Here is a 21,284-nt window from a genome sequence, read left to right on the forward strand (position 1 = left end):
ATCAAGTGTGTGATTACTGCAAGGACTTTTGGTGCAAGGTATTTTGGGCATATTAGTGCCTCCTATAATTGGCAGTGGGGAAGAGCAGGATTACTGTTAATTTTTCATTATTATTTTTCCAACATCGGAAACTCTCTGTTAAAATATATGTAGAAGAGCATTAAAATATACATAGAAATGGAACTGTGTGTGCAGGTAGCCAGGTTGTATTAAAAGCCTGGTGCTTGTGAGGTCCCTGAGGGCACTGATGGGCTTCCACACCCTTCCCACCACCCAGGACCCTGTTTCAGCCTCCCCCAGGACCATCAGTTCCAGCCCTGCCACAGCGCTGCCCTGGATAAATGCAGTAATTGTGTCAGGCTGGGTGAAAAGGTCTCCTTTCACTGTCATCCTCCAGCTACAGTCTCTTAAAAGACATGATCCCTGCTCCCATATCCTCCCAGTTTGAAAGACAGGGCCTGTACATCAGGAAGAAGTCCCAAACAGACAGGGTCCCTCCCAGTGACCCCAGGCAAGCTCCCCAAGCCCTGAAGAAGGGTGGTATTTAAGATACACTCTAATCTTCAGTGTTTATTACTAACTACTTTGATTGAAACCTCACTAAGACACATCTGTGTGTCCCTTTTTGAGGTATCTGATGCTCTCCAAACCTAAGTAATTCTCTTAGGCTCTGATGCAGGGTTACAGGTTCCGCTTTGGAGGCCACAACCCTATGCCTCTATCTGTATTTCTATACCATCTAAGTACAGGTATGAGCCTCAGCCACCTTCTGATGCCATGTTGTGCCTACACTCTGGTGCCATTATTTTCCCTTCTGCTGCCACCTTGTGCCTGAGATTCCACAGGAAGAAAACCTAGATGCAAGCCAAGCAGGACATTTCTTGGAAGCAAGTGTTAGGGGTCTGTGGATGACCAGACATAGGACACTGGTTTCATCTGGCCAAATGCTACCTCTGTATCTGAGCCACTCACATAAGTTTCCCTTTGTAATCAATGGAGTTTGAGGCATCAGTCATCTTATCTTAAAATTCAACTCATTGCTATTAGAGTTTGCCACCAGTGGTAGAACAAATGGTATATAACACCAAAAGAGTAAGGTTTCGTTGACAGTGAGTATATCCACATCTGCAGCACTTTAAGTCCTGTAAAGGGGTAGCTTGTATTTTCTGGTGGCTTAGGAGAGGACTGCAGTCATGTTGCCCTACCGGCGCATCCCTAGTTTGTTAAGAGCTCATTAGCTATGGCAGATACTGTGGTCTTTTGAATCAGTGCAGTTCAAATCACTCCTGCTTTACCAGTAAAGAGGATTTTCTTTGTTGTTGTGGAAAGAGGGAAGATGGCTCCTAAGCGGGAATAAAAGATACTGAATTCACGTGACTAATGGAGTTAGATACATTTGAAGAGTGTGAGCTATACATTTTCTAGTAAAGGGGCCCTCTCCTCACCAGGATTTCCTGTGCCAGAGGGAAGATAGTTTCAGATTGCTTTAGCATTTTAAAATGAAATAACAGGGCATGGGAGCTGTTTTATAATCTCTTGCTGAGATCAAAGGAGAAGGGAGGTAAATGCGTATGTACTTCTTTCTCTAGTGCTGCACCAGCTATTTAGTAGAACTAATGGAGCCTCCAGTGTAGAAGAGGCAGAGATTAGCCTCTTCATCTCTGCTAACTGTGAAGAGTCCGAAAGGATTAATATTATTAAGAGTGAATTTCAGCTAGAAAGTAGGAAAGAAATTATCTCTCTCTCTTCTTTACCTTTTCATCTTTGTTTCCAGAAATAACTCTGAACCATGGTTTTCAACCTCCCACCCATTCCTATTTTTTTCTTCTTGTTTCTTAGTAAAAAAAGACTTGCAAATATCTAACACCTCTGAGAAGGTTTGACTTTGTTGAATTTTTGACCAGTTTGCATGAGAAGTGTGAAGGACTAACGAGACTGAATAGTCATGATAAGTTTATGAGATCAGATACTTAACTGGTTTGAAACAGTGTAATTCCACTGACCTCAGCTGGTATGACTCCGTGTATGTTCATGGACTTCAATAAAGCCACACAGGCTCACTCCAGCTGAGGATCTGACCCTTAAAAATTATGAAGTCTTATTCAAAGCAAACTGAACTCTCGTGAATTGGTCTTCAAGGGAAAATAATTGCTAATTCAATGACCTCACTGTTTTTACTGCAGCTGCTAGTCATTCTGTGCTGCAGAAAATCTTTTACTTTTAACTGGTGAATCAAGAGTTTCCCCAGCAGCTTCAATACATAGATGATCAGAAGCACAGAAGTGTATACACAGTCCTCCAAATTTTATGTATTAGAGGGCAAGCTCCAGGGTTAGTCTATGAAGCAAAAGTAACATATTCAGGAGAAATCTTCCCAGCTAGACATTATACCTTAATGTCCCATGAGCTTTTTGGGTTAAATGGTAAGAAAAAATCCTAAAATTCTGGTTTAGATGGTACTTTTTGGCACATAGAGGGTTATAGTCAGGGTTAATTTTGTGTAGAAATAGCCTGGAAAAGCTCACTGGGACCAGTTTTCAGCGTACCAAAGCAATAACCCTGGCAGGTGTATTGATGCTGCAGCACCATCCAGACAAATTAGTCCTCAGAACTGCAGAATTTGGATCTGAAGAAAGCAAGCAGCCTGCTCAGGAGGTTACAGTACTTCTGTTCCTCTTGGCAGCCACCGAAGGGAGATGAGTAGAAAAGAAACGTGATAAAAAGTAAATGGCACTTTCCTGCTAAGCTAATCAGTTCTGTTTGAGAACAGAGGGCTGTGCCAACTGCAAATCAATGCACTAAATCACTTTCATTCTTGTGCGAGTCCTGCTGCCATGGCAGCTGCTAACAAGGGAATAAAGAAAACTGTTATTGGATATTTAGTAGACTTTTTAAGTGCTTGTGTAAAATAACATATTTAATTTAATGCAAAGTTATAAATGTAATTGGAGTTTATGGACATTATAGCAGGGAAGAGAAGAGTAAGATTCCTCTTCTTTCTGCATAAAGAGCTGCTTTATGTTACCAGACCATCCCTATCAAACTCTGCCTGCAGTGTTAAAGAGCAGCTTTCCTATTGGATTTTACCACTTCATCAGTTTATTAAGGAGTAAACACTGAGGTAATAATATGCCTGATATTTCACATGACTTTTAACATGTTCAAGTTACAGAACAGGACTAACACATACTTACTTTAGGATGAACTTAATGTACTTTAATGCCATAGGCTATATTGACTAAATCTCCACTGACTATAACGAAAGACTACAGTGACTGCTCCAGATGTGGGTATGTACAAAAGCATATGTAGATCTAATCGGATAATCCCACTACTTAAGACAATAACAACTGCACCCAGTGGATTTATTCAATGATGTAATATTATATATATTTCATTTTCTATTATTTTCTAAACAATTCGAAAATAATAATCTTTTGGGTTTCGAACTGGAACTAGTCCCTTCCTGTGAGTAGTCTTTGGGAGTTTTCAGTGATGTTATTAGATGGCTTATGACAGGATTGCAGTTTTCCTAGAAAGCTCTATTTCAGGGTTCTTTTAGCCCAAAATATAGGCTTCACATCTCTGAACGCCCAATTTGAATCACTGTTGCACATACAAAGCAGCCCAACTTTGTCATCATTTAAATCATCAATAACAGCTGTGCAGTGAAACGCCTGATATAAAATACCCATGGGCGAGCAGTAGACTGCCTTCTCTTTAATTACATCAATCCTCAATCACCCCAAAGCAATGCCATCCTTGGAAGTACTAACTCTGACAGGTAGTACTTCTGGGAATGCCATAAAAATGCCAGCAAAGCAGCAATGGCAGAGAAAATAAGCTGCCTCATCTTTGGAGAATTATTGGACTGTACTAACATTCAAGGGTACAATGTCAGCACAATGCAGAAACAGTTAGATGCATAGCCCCCATTATTATTGTTGATGGGAGTCAGATGTCAAGTTTCTTCTGCATCACTCTGAAAACTTAGCCTTCTTTGTAAAGCTTTAGCCAACTTTTCCTTTGTTGCCACTGTTAATTGAGGGATAGTTTTGAAGCCATTTGTGCTGCGATTGAATTAAGACTGAAAAGGTAAAAAGAAAATACTAACAAACTAACAGTGATGAGCTTGATGCTTTCAGACTCTGTACAAACAGTGATAGAAAGCTTAATAAATATTAAAGGCTCATGCCTTAACAGGGGAAACTGGAGCAGTTGCTTTGTAGTAAATGGCACTGTAATACCAGTAACACCTGGGACAACCCCAGAGCAGCCCCCAACTCCTTTCAGCTGTCTTAGCTCCCTTAGGGTCAAATGGGAATTTAAGTGCTAAATAACTGGCTTAATTAGCAGACCTAACTTCTGTCAGTAGCATCTTTTCTGAGGAAGCCCTGTAAACCTCTGCCCCTTTATATCACCTGGAGTTAATTGTTTGCTCTCAATAAGCACATGTATCTCAGTAAGAGCATTCCTAAATTGTGAGGGTATTGCCTTTAACTCTCTGCACACAGACCGATTGGTTAACACAACACTGCCTCGTGTTATAAAGGATAAATCAGAGCAGGATTCTGGTTCAATATGCATTATTATGGAAGTACAAGAGAGAGAAGTCATACTCGGCTGGCTTACACTAGATGAACAGAGAGCAGATTAAAAGAAGCGTTTCATCACTAATTGCTGAGTGGACCTTTCTGATGCAGGCTATTCATTCCCTAATGCTTAAGCAGGTATTCGGTTTGGGAAGGAGGGGGTTAGAGCTCAAAGGGGAGTGCTGACAGGCAGTGTCTGCCCTCAGCTGGAGCTGTTTCAAGTTGGTCCCTTCGTCGGTTACAGAGGGGAGATGAACAGCTATATCTGTATGTGCATTTGTAGGCATTACTGCAGGTTGGAGAATGATAACTTAGAAGAACTAAAAGAGCAGTTTGTGTTGAGGTGAAGCACGTTATGCCCATGTTAGGTGATCCACACTTTAAAATAAAACTATTATCTTAAAAATTATAAAAGAAATACTTAGCTGTTCATCTGTGCTGCACCTATACAAACGTCCTCTTATAGTTTCCCCATGTAATAACTCCTGTCCTCAGTGTGAGCTCTGTGAGCATAAAGGCATCCTGATCCCTCTTTCAGAAGCAAACCGTTCAGTTCATTACTATGAAGATCAGGGACTATGTGAAAAGCAAGGACTGAAACAGTATCCAGAAAACCTGTCAACAGCAGTGCCTTCTGGTTGGGGCTGCATTGCTCAGGGAAGCAGGACATGTCCCTCTGCACCATGAGATCTAGCCACAGGCAGTAATAATGCCCACCAGAACACAGGTCAAGACTTCCTGGCAAGGTAGGGTAGAAATCCTGCCTCCAAACTTTGAAGATCTACAAATTACTCTTCTAGTCTAAATCAATAGTCCAGGTCCCAAATAAAATTAATAAGCACCTTCTGGGAGGAATTTATTGTACTTATCTCAGAAGGTATTTATCAGTACATATTCATGCTGATGTCTCCTCTCTGAAGGCAAAGTGAGAGCAGCCCCTCCTAGGGTTGTTCAGCCCCTCTTACAGCAGATGACTGAGTTTGGGGAACTGAAGTTTTTCTTTAACAAATCAGCCTCACCTTAGACTTTATGTACCTGAGTGGACTGCTGGTTTCAGAAGGTGGAAAACCCTTTTAAAATCAGGTAGTGAAGCACAGAGCTTTGCATCCTCCATGTCCTTCTGCATGCACCATCCTGAGATGCAATCTGTAGTAGTGCCTGCATAGGCAGCTGCTTTGCTTCCCCAGACCTCAACTCCACTGGCCCCAGACATCCTTTTAAATACCTTTGCTAATGCTGATACTCTTACTTTGGCATAGACCACCCACATTTCACACTCATAATTTAGTTAACCGGTTTCAATTAGTGATGGGCAAACCTCTCTTAAGCTAAATTGAGCATTTTCATTTAGTTTTCTCTCCCAGTTTAGCTAAGTCTCCTTAAGTAGTGCAGACTTGAATGTAGCCACAGCCTAATGAGAAATTAGCCTGTTTACCTTAATACTGGTCAAACTAGTTTCTGATGTAACTGAAGAAGCCCTCCAGTTTGCCTTAAATGTGTAGACAGATGCTCTTTGATAATACTGTTTGATATGCGGCTGGCATGCAATCAAATAGTCATAGGTAGTGTTAATCATGCAGATTTATTATATGCTTAATAAATCCACTGACCATTTTTATGATCTTCATTGCAAGACTTCAGCACACAGAGCTGAGCACTGATGGATTTTATGCAATTATTCTCTCTTGTGCTTCTCCTGTTTTCTAAAGTAATGGCATCCCGAAAAAGGGAGGGAAAAAGCCTTTCACAGTTTATAGAATGCAAAATAAAAATATTTGTAAAATGAGTGTTCCAATATCTTAAGAAGCTGGTGAAGACATCATTTTTAAACTGCCATCTCCAAGCCACAGCCAGATCACTTAGAAAATACATAATATAATATATTCAACAGGCAGATGGAGATGCACATAAACAGATAATAACTCAGGAGTTTTTATCTCTGTGTGTCCTCAAGCAAGGCATCAGGAGAAAAAAACACTCTTGCAACAAAATTAAATAGTTTTAGATCTAATTTTACTAGGCTGAACTAGATTTCAGATTGATTTCTGTGGAATCTAATAGAGATCAACACACATATACATTGCCTTTCTTATAAAAAATCCATCAACCACCTTGTGTTTTTACTTATTTTGCTCTTTACTAGAAGTAATAAGAAACTAATATCTCACAACACAACATGTTTCATTCTGTAAATGATCTTTCATGGTAAAGAAGCTTGGAGTGGGCTGTTACGGAATGCCTGAAGGAAATGCCCCTGAGATTTTACTCCTCAAACCTGTATTTATATTCATATGGTGAAACTGCAGCTAAAACCCACAATCTCCATTCTGGAAAAGGAGGAGAACAGAGCTGCAGGACATGCCACTGTGGAAAGAAAGAATGTCCCAAGTGGGCTAAGGCCCATGATGCAATCAATTAAACATATCCTATATCTCAAACCATATTGGATGGATCAATGCAAACGACATGCACGGCTTCATAGCTGGCCCTTTCTGCTTCATAAGTGATAAACCAGAAGTTACTTTGACCTCAGAGTGAATGATCATGGCTGTGTGCAGAGGCCCTGGTTGGGCTGGGGGGCTGCAGAGTGGCCAGAGCACCGGGCATTAACCTGCTGCTGCCTGTTAGGGGCTGGATCATCACTGGCAAAACATTTCACAGAGCTTCCCGAAAAGCTTTCCAAGGGTAGTGCTTCTGGGTCAGTAAACAGCCAGAACAGGATGCACAGAAGTAAAAGGATTAGCCCAGTTGCCAGCCCCCTGAGCTAACCAAAGTTTCCCATTGAGTGTTCTCTGCAGTATCATAATACCATAAATTGGTATTGCTATTTAATATAATGGCATTTCAGAGCTCTTGCCTTGGGCAAGGATCCCATTCTGCTAAGCACTGAACATGAGTAGAGCAGAAAGATATTCTCTGCCCCAAGAACTAGATAAATAAATGACAAAGGCAGCAAGCAGACCTATTTACAGCAGACCCCTGCACTTGGCAGGCCATGACCAACTTCCAGCCGAGGCACGGGGACAGGTGCTTCTGTGCCTGGGCACCGCATCATACTGACCAACTGGATGCCCTGTTTCAGAGGAAGACCGCATGGCTCTGGGCTCACACCTCTGACTTCTAACTCAAGGCACAACCTGCCTTGTGCAGCTGAAAGTCTTTCCCTGAAACACTGACTATCCAACTGTTCCCTGGTTTTGTCTTCCCTTTGGTTATCAGACAAGTAAAAAATGTGTTCTGATATTTTACACCTTCGTTTCAGGTCCCTGCTGAAGCAGAGAACAAAGGCAGTAATGCTGAATACTTTTTATTTCTTTTAAAAACCTAAATTCCTTAATCTGAATATTCCCTTGACTCCCCGCTTTTAAGAAAAATGTTCCAAGCAAAAGTCTTGTTCAGCCAGAAGGTTTTTCTCTCAGCATATTCCTCTGCTACCTCCAAGAGAAGCTTTCCTTACTGTTCCCACGTGGGCCAGGGTGGGATACAACTGCAAATGCCTTGGATTGAAAACCAATTATAAAAAGCAGATCCTTAGTGACTGCTTTTTATAGAGACTGCTAGATCAGAGGCCACACTCTCAGGGGTGCCAAGCAGCATACCTGCAGACGGCAACAGTCCCATGTATTTTAACCCTTTCATACCCGCCAGCACACAAGCTCTTTCCCCCCTCATATGCTGCTCAGTTAGATGTGCTGCTCTGATTGCATTGACCAGTGGTTCTCAAGGGCTCATGATTCCAGCAAGGCTTCACCTTCAGGCTTCACAGAGTAGGAGTGAGAGAACAAAACCAAGGCGGAATAAGCCAAGGAGGAACGGGCATGTGTTAGGAGCCCCTGTCAGATATATGCAGGCTTGAATTTATCCTGTGCAAGGCACAGAACTGGGGCCCTGCACCAGGCACAGCTGCTGCTGTGTCTGTACAGAAACATGAGCCCTCCAAAAGTGTTTAGGGCAGCCATGCTTCTAACTTAAACGTGCCTAGAGGGGATGGATAGAGCTGGTCCTCCCAGCCCCACTGGTGCTGTGGTGGTCATTCACAGGCACCCCAGCACAGCTTTGTCAGAGTCGGTATAAAAGAGCGTTGCACAGAGCCTTCCCACTTACCTGTGAGGCAAAAAGCACTTGGGCAATGCTGCTGCAGCCCTGCAGCCTCAGTAACTCGTGACTCAACAGCTGGTTCTTGAATTCAGCTGCAAAGGCAAATTCTGACACCGGGCAAGTAAATCGCTACCTGGAAACTGGCTGCTTAAACTAAATGATGCAGCGCGGTGGCTGTACAAGCCATAATTTATAAGGCTGCGAGGCCTTCTCAGTAAGTGCTGTGGTTTAAAGAAAGACGTAGCTATTTTCCCCACAAATTTGCCATATTTTTCTTTTGTGTGAAGAATCCCTTCTTCCTGTCAATCACTGTCACCCCAAGCCTGAGCGGACTAAGACACAAGAAGGAATATAGACAATAATCTCCTGATGTGCAGGCTCTCTCCCCTCCCTATATCCCCTGGCCTTTCAAAATAAATCAAGGCTAACACAATTGTAAAAACTGTACAAATGGAACTATTTGAGTAGCAGCAAATACTGCTTTAGAGAAATAAAAATAATTTTTTTCAAGAGGTTTTGCAGCTCATTTTACTCATTGCATCAGAGTTGACCCTGACTGAGTAATTTCATACTCCATGCAAACCAAATGAATTACTTAGCACTGGTTTATAATGTCCACGTTGTGGTTTTAAAAGAATACTGTTAAAGAAACCTCTGACAAGTAAAGTAGCTTACAGTAATCAATTAGAATATAAGAATTAAACTAATTCTGTAAAACATTGCTAATGCTGATCTGGCAAACCACTGGTAGCCATCTGTCTAATCCTTCTTGTGTTTGGAAGTTGCATTTAAAAAAAACAATTATTAATAGTGCTCATTAGGTGCCAAGCAAAAGAGCATGCCACAAGCTTCTGCTCAGAGATTAGTTAATACTAGGAAATACTACTCACTTTTCCAAGTCTGAGCTAGAACCTGCTCTGTGATCTCACGGTGAGGACAAGTTTTTCTACTGGGGTCCACAGGAATAGGGGAGACTCTAAGGAATGGGCCCAAGAACAGGTGCAACACCTGAAGATGCCAACTCTCTGCCTACAGCCCTTCAGAACCAACAGGTCCTCAGCCTCCCCACTAGACAATCTGTACCAGTGCCGCACTATTCTTACTGTTAGGAAGGGTTTTTTTAATGTCTAAAGTGAATTTTCCTTGGTGTGATTTAAGTCCATTACTTCTAGTTAACACACATGGGATACAGTTTGCTCCTTTCTTCTGTGCAGCAGCTTTTTATGTATTGGAAGACTGTTGTTATGACCCCGCTCAGTCTGCTCTTCTTAAAGCCAAACAACTTGTCCAACATGTATAAGGCCTGATTTTTAAAAGTGTTGAGCTCCTGCCGTTCCCATTGCTTTTGTTCAAGTGACTGAGAGTGAAAGAACTTCAGCAGAGTTGATGATCAAGCCATATTGTCTGGTGCCCTTCAAATACTGATAGCTATGAAGGGCATGAATGCTGTTTATAGCTGTATGTATGTATTCTTGTCTTCACAATAAAAGCATTTTTACAGGACCTGTGACCAGGGTTCTGACTGCATCCACAGGGCAAGAGCAACTTCACAAAAAGAACAGATTTTACTGGAAACTTGTCTGCCTTATATGCCAGCCTTTGCTGAATCCTTTGTACCAAATAATTTTCTGTTTTTCATGCAAAACATATCTTGGCCAATGGGGTTTTTTATTTGTTTTTACATGGCTACTATCAAAACAGTGTTCATGATTATTTTTTAACTATTTTCTATTGGAAAATGTGTACTTAAGAAGCGTGAACTGAAATCCTTTTCCATCCCAAATCAGAAGGGGGGTGGGGTGTGTTCTTCCTATAATGGGCTTCTCATCAAGAGAAATGGTGATTTTTGTGCTTAGAATACTGTAGCAGAGTTCCACTTGGCATCACTTGGAAGGATGTTTTTATAGTGAATACACTACGAAATATGACGCTATCATCATGCCTTAGTGTTCCAGGGTAGCTAGCACTAAATCCCGCTATAACCTGCTCTTTTTCTTTCAATTTCCATTGTAAATACAGCTTCCTTCATGTCCATATATGCCTCATGAAATTGCTCCTTCATGTCATTGGAGGCTTTTGGTACAATTTTAATGCAAGCAATAATAGCTTCTTGTTTTGGTTCTCATAAATGTAGGGTTATGTATTCTGCTTTTGAGAAAAGAGGTTTTGAAATGTCTTGTTTTCTTCTCTTAGTCCCTCTCTCCTAGCCTTGAAAAATAATTTCTCCAACAAATACAGAGAACATTTACAATTATATAGTACAAAAGGCTGGTCTAATTTTAGGCTGCTTGCCACTGCTTCTTTTTGGAAAAAAAAATCATTGAAGGAAAAGAGACTGAGAGAAAAAAGGAGACTTTAAAGATATTTTTCTGTATGGCTTTTTCATATCCAGACATGTCCTTTCTGCTAATTCATAAGATTTCATCAAACTGTTGGAAATAAGATTAATTGTGACAGACATTAAAATACATGGGGACTGTAAATTGTGAATACACAACTCTCCTAATCTTGCTTTCAAGTGGTAAACAAAAATAACACTGAATATCACCATTGACAACAAAGATGAAGTATGTGGTCCTATGGTACATATAAGGTAATAGGCAATAATGTGCAAAAGATGGAAGTGCACAATCATACCAATAGTTTTATACCTAGCCAGATTATTTCCCTGTAAACACCTACATTTAATTATCCTGTCATCTATGTTCCCCTCCTCCATAGGCTCAATAATTCATCTGTGCAACATGCATAGTACAGCTTTTCTCTTCTTGCATTGCTCACTCAAAACCCCTGCGCTCCTCCTCCTTCCAGACACACACTAAATCTTCCATTGCTCAACCAATGGATTGAAATATTAAATTATAATCTTTATCATCTGTATTGATTGAAAGATATCCTGTTATTAGGACCTGCCTGAGTTTGGTTGACATCAACCCATCCATTGCTGCTCTAAAAGTGCAGTAATTTTTACAGGCCACCCCATTTCTCTGCCACACAAAACAAAGAAATCACCAAGGTCTTTATGGAAAGGTAGGAAACACTAACAAAAAAAAGCTTAAGATGGCTAAAGGTTCTCTTAAGGCAAAAGAGAAAATATTTTGATACATTTTAAATCCACCTTGTAAATGTCGCCTATCAATTGCACAAAATCACTTGGGGTAAAAGGTAAATCATAGAATTTTCCTTTCCTTAGTAATAGTATGGTATAAAATAACATGGTTTTGCTTTTTGATTGGTGGTAGGAATAAGAATTAGCAACCTCAACAAGAAAGCATGTGTCATCATTGCTTGGTTAATGGATTAACTCTCTGTGAGAATTGAGAATATTTTCTCAGCAAATAAGCTTTAAGTTTCTATATGACACCCAGGGTCTTGAGGGTTAGCCCTGAAGGTCTAACAGCCACCAGCGGTCAGCACAGGCAGAGCACGCCTCAGCTCACTGCACCTCAGTACCCAGACACAACAGCCAGTGCTGGTGCTGAAGCCCAGGACTGCCCTGATCCTACGTCTATCATCTGAAGCATTTGCCTTACCCTATGTAGCCTTTGGATCAGGTCCCAAAAGCCTACACTCATTTCACTTTAATCAAAGAAACCAGCCGAGAAAGTCAGGAGTGAGGATCAGCCTTTATCCTGATCACAGCCCAACAGTCTCTCACGCACTGAGATAGTGTCGCACAGAGATGCCTCGTTTCTCAGTGAGCAACACCTTAGCAAAAAAGTGTCAAAGCGTTCACTTAGGAAAATCTTTTTGGCTAAAGCGTTCATAAATAGCTTCATTCTTTTGCTTTGTGACATCACTACAATCCCTTAATGAAACTGCCATTCAAGGAGGCTAATTTGTGCTCTAATTATATATTAGTCTGGGCTGAAAGGTTTCTGGACGGAGAAAGGTTTTCTTCAGGCAATCTTTTATTCTGCTTATTGTATTTACTTAACAAAGAGCAGTCAGCTTTTACTGTGATTTCTCATAATAGAGTTGAGCTATGGTGTTACCTAGCTAAGGGCAAACATATGCAGTCATTTTTGATGGATTATGATTAGAGTCTTTAACCAGAGCAAGGATTATTTGCAAATGTAGGATAAACCAGGCCAAAAAGCTAACAGATGTGCTGCTGAAAAAGTTTAAGAGCTTTTTAGCTGGAATGCCTTCCAGACCAGTGATAGATTAGCAGCCAGGTAGTTTAAGGAAATCCAGAGGAATATTTTCTCACCCATAAAGTCCCCATGGACATAATTTTTCCTGTGCCACTTGAAAGAAGACACACTTGGTTTGCTATCGATGCTTCTGCCACAGGATGAAGGTCCAGAGTTGTTCACAATGTGCAGGATTCAGAGCATTTCCACCTAACTGAGGCTTTCTAAGCAGAGAAGTACTTTAGGAAAGCACCTAAGTCCTTCAAAGCTGTGTATCACCTTTGTAAGGTTGTGTTTCTGTTTCTTCTGCTACCGAAAGCAGACACTCTGTTAATGTTGGTCCCCAGCAAAGCACCCATAGTTTTTCAGGACGAATTCAGCCAAACAAGCTAAATAACAAACTAAATAAGCTAGTTGTCAAACTAAATAAAACACACATATTCAATAGATCTGTTTCTAGTGTTTGTGTTAACAGCAACTTTTCCCTATAGATAAATCTTGAGCCAAATTTTGGACTAGTATAAATCAGTATCAGTTCTCATTTTGCTGAATCTACCCTGGCACCTAGTGTAGAGCCTGTTCACGGCACTAGAAGTGAATGTCTGTGCCACCTACTCCCAGCAGGATAAACAGAAACTGCAGGTAGAAGGAACTGCACTTAATATGAATGTGAATAAGAAGGATCTCAAATAGTATTCTTATTCTTTGGATAATAGCTTCCTGTGCACACCATGAAGGTTTTCCAAAAATCAAATCAACAATTTGTAGAATTAAAAGCTGATGTAGTCTCTGTGCCATCAGCGCTTGGGCTTTCTCTGGTACTTCTGCTTCAGCCTCTGTCAGAGAGAGGAAATGAGAGGAGATGAGCTGATTGTCTCATCCATTAGAGCAGTTCTCATGTCCCCCCTCCCAAGGCTGACTGCCTCCCCTGTTCCCAGCTGGACTGGCTCAAACATCCCACATTTCCAGCTCTGTAGTCCTTGGGACCATCACTGGGAAGCACAGCCAAGGAACACTACCCAGGGGCAGAAACCAGGAGGAATGTGTGTGGTATTTGCACGTGCCAGCTGTAATACAAGCATTGCAGTTCAGTGAACTTTGGCGGGGTTGTAGAGTCCAGAAAAACAAGAAAGAAATGCACTTGCCAATATGTTTTGACTTGAGAAAAAGTGTGGAGTAAATCAGGATGCAATGACAAAATACTGATTTTATATGTATCTTTTCTTTTGTTTTCTTCCAGAAAAAGTAAGCATACTGTCAACATTTATAGCACCCTTCAAGTACCTGAGTCCTGGCGCAACCACCATGGAGGATGAAGACAATTTAAGTAAGCAGTCTTTTTTCTCTATAGACAGATGAATAATAAAGTTCCAAAATAAAAGCTCTACAGTGTAGGTGTAATTCTGGAAGGGAGGTGGATTTGCAAACATTGGCAGACCGTAAGTCCAGCACTCATGTAAAATGCAAAACTCTCTGATGCTGAGTGCAGATGTTCTGCAATTTCCAGTGAAGCAAGGGTTAATCTCAGCTCACCTTCCCAATTTTCCCTGTGCAGACCCTGGCAAGAGGAAGCTGTAAACAGTATGTCACAAATAGAAAGGAAAAACTTACAAAAGGCGGGTGTTTACACTCAGGTTTACAGGACTGTGGAGCTCCTTTTCCTTTCCTGTTTATGTTACCTTATTTTGCTCACTTGCTTTTCTCACAGTCCCTAAAAACGAGGTCATTTTGATGCTGTGTCTTCACCCTGTTTTTATTTCCTCGATCATAAAGGGACTTTTCCAAAAGGAAAGATTTCAGGACCGAGCCATCTACTTAAACTCTTTTCTCTTTTACTTCTGTGATATGACCTGGAGAACAAAACTAAAAGAAAGAAAGGGGAAAAAAAAAAGGAAGGAAAGAAAGAAAGAAAGAGAGAGATAGAAAGAAAGAAAGAAAGAAAGAAAGAAAGAAAGAAAGAAAGAAAGAAAGAAAGAAAGAGAAAGAGAGAGAAAGAAAGAAAGAGAAAGAGAGAGAGAAAGAGAGAAAGAAAGAAAGAAACCAAATCCAATTGAGAAGAGATGATAAACCAGACCTAAATAAACTAGTTGTAACTGAAAAATTAGCCACCAGATTTTCCTGAGCCCTTATGTTTGAACAAAGCCACTGACATTGCCTGAATCCATGACTGCTGGAGGAGCTGGAGGAAAGTGCTGCTCGGTTTGAAGGAGTTGTGAAGCCTTCAAAACACCAAGAAGTCTGTGAATGTGCAGTTAGGACTGAATAACCCTCAGTAAGCCCTCCTATTTATCAACTAGAAGCAATTATTTTGTGTTTTCCAGCCCTACTTATTGTAACACATCTTGAATCATTAAAAAAAAAAAAAAGGAGGAAAGCTTTCTGAAAGAAATGAACAACTATTTGAGTTTTAGTATCACCTACCAGATGGGTTTCTTTTCTAGCCAGACACACTTTGACATGTTGCCCTATTAGAACCAGTTGGTGGGAGGAGTGGGGTTTTGGTTTTTTCGCTGTTGTTGCTAATCTGCCTTGGTTTGATCATAGTGTGGCACCAACGGGAATAGCTGTTGAAGGACTGAGGGAGCACAGTCCTCTGTTCCTCTGTTTTCTGCTGCTGGGTATCACATGGACTTCACACCGTTCTGCTGCACAGGGACCAGCAGGATTTTACATATCTTAGCAAAGGCAAAAAAATCCTGAAAATCCTTCAAAATTAGTCCCAGGGAGGCTACATTTTCAGGAAGAGATATCAGAAGTACACACAGGAAACATATTATGCACATGATGAGCTTGTGCAAGCACCTCCTGCATAATGTTTCCCAAATGTGCTACTCAGTTATTTTTAGATAATGTAGGAAGTTTGTACAAGCCAAACACTGTAACACCATTTTCTTATTGCTACTGTAATGCCCATACTGCTTGGTGCTTGTGTGGGCTTTAAAAGAGCTCACATGGGCAGGGTAAGCTATGTTTTCTGAAAGGGAAATAACAAATATCACTGTTTTCAGGGTTATCCTGCCTAGTCCTTTCTTGCGTCAAATATACACTCCAGTGGTAAGGCAGCAATTTGTATCTTGGCACACATAACACATTTTAGGTGTTACTATTGGAATCTTAAAAAAAAAAAACACCAAAAAAACCCCACAAACAAAAAGATTAGTTTAAAATCAGCCATATCTCAGTGTTCACTTCTTGTAGAGCAGTATAAATCCCACTAATGTCTATAGCACACATGCACCTGTGTAGTAGTTTAGCGTTTTAAAGAGCTTCAGTGATTTCCTCTGAACAAGCGGAGGAACCTTCTTCTGTGTTAACAATTTCACAAAAGCCTAGAAGAATGCTGACCAAGTAGAGAAGTGGTTTGCTTATCCCTGTAGCTTTCTGCTTACTGAGCATCCTATGAGAGTGCCCCTTCCCAAACTGTGCTGTATCAATAGGCGGTCCCACTGGCTGGAACAAACACAAATCTTGTTTTACATTCCTTTAGGCCTTCTTTACAAAGGGAGCCATGCCAGGTTAACTGTACATGCATTTTCAGCTAGTGATTATTAGCCTTTAGACACTATTATTGTGCTTCATGATCCATGAACTAATACTAGAAAAAATGTATCAAAGGCACTATGCACCTTTGGAATGAAATTTTTGGGTAATTCAGTCTACGATGAAGACCTTATCTTGAATGTGCGAGAAAAGGACCACGCTGTTCATTCCCAGAAGTTAGCGTAGCTAAGAATGTAAGAAATGTCACACAGGATTAGAAATAGGGAGTTTAGCTCTGCACACTGCCTTCAACATTTGCTGTTAGTGATGCATTGAGAAAAGGAAATTTAAATAGGACCTTCCCCTCACTACGTCTTTCTAGCACCCAGCAAAAAATTTACTCAGCTAGAGTTTGCACCTGAATCGTCATATTTCTTAGACATCAACAGGCCTGTCTAGTCCTCTCCAGAGCCCACTGATACTTCTGATCTCAGTAACAACCAGGAACAGGGACTGATTTAGTGTGTTGTCAAAAAGTGCACCCTTTTATTGCTTCAAGCTTGCTGTCTCTAGTGCTTGGATTGCATGAACAGTGAATAATCATTCCCTGTTCACTGCCTGCCTGCCTGCCTTTCATGATGTTACAAACCTCTGCGGGTCACTGATCTTTAATCGTTCCATCCACGCTATGCCACGGCGTCAAGGCGGACTACCACCAGGCACAGATACTTGCAAATCTAGGCTGTATCTCTAGCAGGAGTGTATGGTTCCTGGCATTCTCATTACGCAATGCTGCCATATGCACAGACGTGGTGTAGCACCATTCTTCACGCCTGTACCTCTCCCCAGTGTCTGCAGAGGAAGCTCATGGTGATGGTCCCCAATACGGATTTCAGCCACTATAATAGTCTTGTAGGATGAATCCCAGCCCCAGATCCAGTGTACTGAAGCATGCTCGGTTATAAGCATGTTGGTTAAATTCCTCCTCAGGCAGCATGAGGCCCCAGAGTTTTTGATTGCACAGTGTGAGATACAGCAGGGACCCTGCCTCTACAGAACACAGTGAATATCCCCTTCCACGCAGTCGGAGCCCCAAGCAATCCCCTACAGGATCAACCCTCCTGGTTTTGTTTTGAAAATTGTGTCTATTGCCATTTTTTTTATTTCTCCCATGCCTAAAGGTAAGCTATGGCCTGTCCTGATTTAGGAAAACATGTACTTGGATCTGTTTCTGCTGTGGGCTGACCATGCTTTTTGCTGCATGCACTTAATTGCTAACTTGGACAGAGAGCATTGGAGTCCGAGTACCGTCTAAGTCAGATCGTTATGTCATTTGAGTAATCTTCCTAATTGGTAAGAGTTATAGTATATATGCATGGATTTCACAGTTATTTCAGATAATAAGGTGGGCAAAGTAGAGTATCTTCATTGTGAAACAGCTAAAGGCAATGGCAATCACCTTTCACAAATTTTCCATCTTCACTTTCAGTGAAGTCCTGTACTTTTTTGCCCTGGTAATCATTCCCCTCATAGTGTGGTGTTACACACCAGTAAAGTTTAATGATATTGCTTTGAACAGGCTTAACCCTGCAAGCTGGTTGGGACTATTCAGTAGCAACAGAAATATCATGGCAGGTTTCCCTTAAGCAGACTTCTTTTGTGAAGCTTTAAAAATACATATCTGTGTGTTTTCATGTAAGAGAGGAAGGAGCGATTTCTGTTGTTAGCTACAAGTTTATAATAATAAAGTTAGCAGTACAAACCTAAGAATTGCAGCAGAAGAGCTCCCGGTCCTCCATTGTGCATTCAGTAAGTGAAAGAAAATGCTAGCTTGCTTGCGAGAGGAGACTGCCCTACATTGCATTTGATGTACTAGCTGATCTTGGACAAAGATGCCATGGCTCTGGCTCTTGGGTTCATACCTATTGCTTCTAATTTAATTTTTTTCACTTTCAAGTATGCCAGGAATTACAGAGGTCAATCCTTCTAACCTCTGCAGTCAATGCGATGTAGATGGACAGCAAAAATGTACTTTACATAAGCAGGGCAAACAAGGGTTAGATACTAAAATGCAGAAAAATGAAAATTATGTCCTACCTGTACTGTTAAAAATGTGTTGGTAGCAGTCTGGTGTTTACCAAACATTTCTAAAGACAGTAACTTCTTGTGTCATAGCTCTCAGCTGAATCAGAAGTTTACTATACTGCAGAGGCTGCAAATTCTTTCTTTCAATACCATAGCTTTTCAGTAATGTATTGCTCCTTGTAATCCAATCACAAAGATGCCAGCCAAAATGAAGGTGCCACCTACCACCTCTCCTTTCCCATCCTCCCTGGAAGTTGGCTTGGCAGCAGAATAACCTTCAAGAGGAACAATATTATCTCTTCAAATGTAGCGTGGAGTATCGGATGGCTAGTTCTGCAGAGCCCTTATGACCCAGAGACATAGGCAGTGTCATTATTAGTGATGCATTATAGTTCTGAAAAGCTCTTGATGATGCAGGCTCTCTACGTTAACTGTACTGTGCATAATGACCAAAAGGACAAAAACATGAAAGAGCAGACAGAAGATTGAGGAATAGTGCATAAATAAATATATTTCACTAACTGCTTTCCTCTCTTCCATTCAATTACTGAAGCAAATACAAGGCTGCAGTGTCTCCTCTTGCTTGTGGAACCGCAAAAAATCAATGAATAAAGTTACCTGAAAAGATACTATAATTCAGAGATGTGGGGCTTTTTAGAAATCTTACACAGTAAATCAGAAGCTATTGCAAAAAAAAGTGTTTTTCTTTCACTTTTTTTAACTTCTTCCCCTTAAAATTTTATTATTCTCCAACCTTTCATCGTAGGAGAACCATATTTTTTTATCTTTTTTTTCCCCCAAAATGTAGAGAATGTGTTTTGGCAACTCTAGAGCAAAGACTTTATGAGAGATAACAGGACTGAAAATGATCCACAGTTTTGCATTTTCCTGGTGTGCATCCTCTGACTTACCCTTTTCCTTTTAGTGCTCTTCATTTCTAAAATTGCTTGTGATTGTTCTATTACAGCTGCTTACAGTATTTATCTTATGTAGTTTGGTGTCATTTGCCTGCTTTGTCTGATTTTTGCAATAGAAGTACATGTGCCACCATTAGAGCGGTAATCTTATGTCTGCTACACAGAGGTCTCATAAAAGACGCATTTCAAAGACCTCTTATTTCAGAGACCTGAAAGTATGATATAATTTGTTGTTGCCCAGCAGCTGCCAGGTATCACACGAGTCCGTCAGGCTCACAGACGTTCTGAGGCACTTGCTGAATTTAGGCTGCCTCTGATTTACATGCCATGATGACTTTTGGCCTGCTGCAGCTCTCACTGAGGTCTGTGAAGAACCAAGATATTTTCTGGTGTGTCAGAATCGGGTCCTCTAGAAATCTGATGGACTATAAGGACACTTGCATGGGTCTCCTTTGCTGTTACTAGGCCCCAAACATACCATAAACACAGCCACATACCCGCTGCACATGCCCAACATTGTCCCTGATCTCTGGTAAGTTTTACACTTGCATCTCTGCATTTTTTTTTCACTACATCAATGCTAACTCCCTGTTGACCAAAACCTGGACTAGACAATTTCACAGACAGAATTTAAGCAAGTAATGTTTATTTTATGTTGCCATGTTTTTTAGTTAACTGCTGTGTGAGAGTGATTAAAGTAAGATGTTAAGGTCACACATTCATGTTCGTAAATCTGAGGTTCTCTGACGATGAAAGAAAAAACAGCTGGAGTAAGACAATATGAATTATAAATACAAATAACCCCTTCGGTTTTCCTATTCAGTGGCGCATAAATACAAATTCTTTTCAAACCTGGATATTGTGTGAAGCAAGAGCTATCTTTCTTTTCATGCTTCCTGACTACAATATCATTATGTACCATAATTGGCTCTGTAAAAACCTATTAGGTAAGATGAGAGAGGAGGTGTGACATACAGAACCAAACCTGCTTCCTGCTAAAAAGTATGTCTGAGTCAAAATATTTCACCTTTATTAAAAAAAAAAAATATGCATGCAACCAAAAAGGTGTATCCTGAGTGGGATGGAAACATGATAAAGGGTCACAGGGGAATATGGCTGGCCAAAGCCACTGCCAGGATAAATAGAGGAAAGTTAAATTTCTCATCTCCTTCCCCCTCAGATCAGAGTTTCCATAGAGTTGTGAACTCAATGAGAAAAGACCACATTATCCCTGTGTCTTAGTTAACCTGACCTTTTAAATGTCTTATTTCCAGAAAGGCTGGTTTAAAGATGTCATATTTTATACAGCTGAATGCCATATGATGAAACTTTTTTTTCCTATTATGTATTTCTTTTTCTTTCCTTCTTCGCCTGTCTTCATTCTCTTCCCTTAGCTTCAGAAACTAAAAAGTAACTAGTCACTAAGACCTTAATCTGTCAGTTCTGCCTCAGCAAAGCTCTGCAGCACGTAGCTGTGCAAGTAACTGTGGTGAGACATAGATGCAGGCTGGAAGCTCGGTGTGTGCTGAAGGGTTTTCAGGACAGGGAGCCTAAAGACTCAGTCCTGCAAATGAGTCCACACACGTGCAATTAAGCCACGATTTTTACTCATTTCTAGCTGCTTTCTGTGGAACAACTTGCATGAATGCAGACTTATTGCTCAGAGAGGAAAAAGTTTTTGGGTACTTAATACAAAGTGCAAGAGGATATAAAGGAGGATTTAATCTTGATTGTTGGCTCCACATAATTCTCTGCAAGCTCCTGTGCATCTATTAGCCCAGCCTAATACTGGGCTGCTGCAAAGGCACACTGTTCCAGCAGAGGTTCCTCGAGGCATAGTTAGCAGCTCACCCCTTGCATCCTCGCAGCCAGCTTGTACATCAGGGTAGAGAGAAAGCCAAGTAAGACCATGGCCCTGCAGAAAGTGGGAGGACCATTCTCTGTCCTCTAAGGACCACAGGACCTTCTGTGTGCTT

The 21,284-nt window shown here is 40.9% G+C and overlaps 1 protein-coding gene across 1 annotated transcript in view; it reads left to right on the plus strand.

The window, feature by feature from the left end:
• Positions 1 to 21,284, plus strand: part of ADARB2 (adenosine deaminase RNA specific B2 (inactive)) — a 319,264-nt gene that overhangs the window by 190,207 nt on the left and 107,773 nt on the right. The window contains exon 2 of the mRNA XM_056338476.1: positions 14,067 to 14,153. Coding sequence (XP_056194451.1) covers positions 14,067 to 14,153 — 87 coding nt within the window. The remainder of the gene's footprint in view (positions 1 to 14,066; positions 14,154 to 21,284) is intronic.

Source organism: Falco biarmicus, chromosome 4 (genome assembly GCF_023638135.1).
Source record: "Falco biarmicus isolate bFalBia1 chromosome 4, bFalBia1.pri, whole genome shotgun sequence".
Lineage (NCBI taxonomy): Eukaryota > Metazoa > Chordata > Aves > Falconiformes > Falconidae > Falco > Falco biarmicus.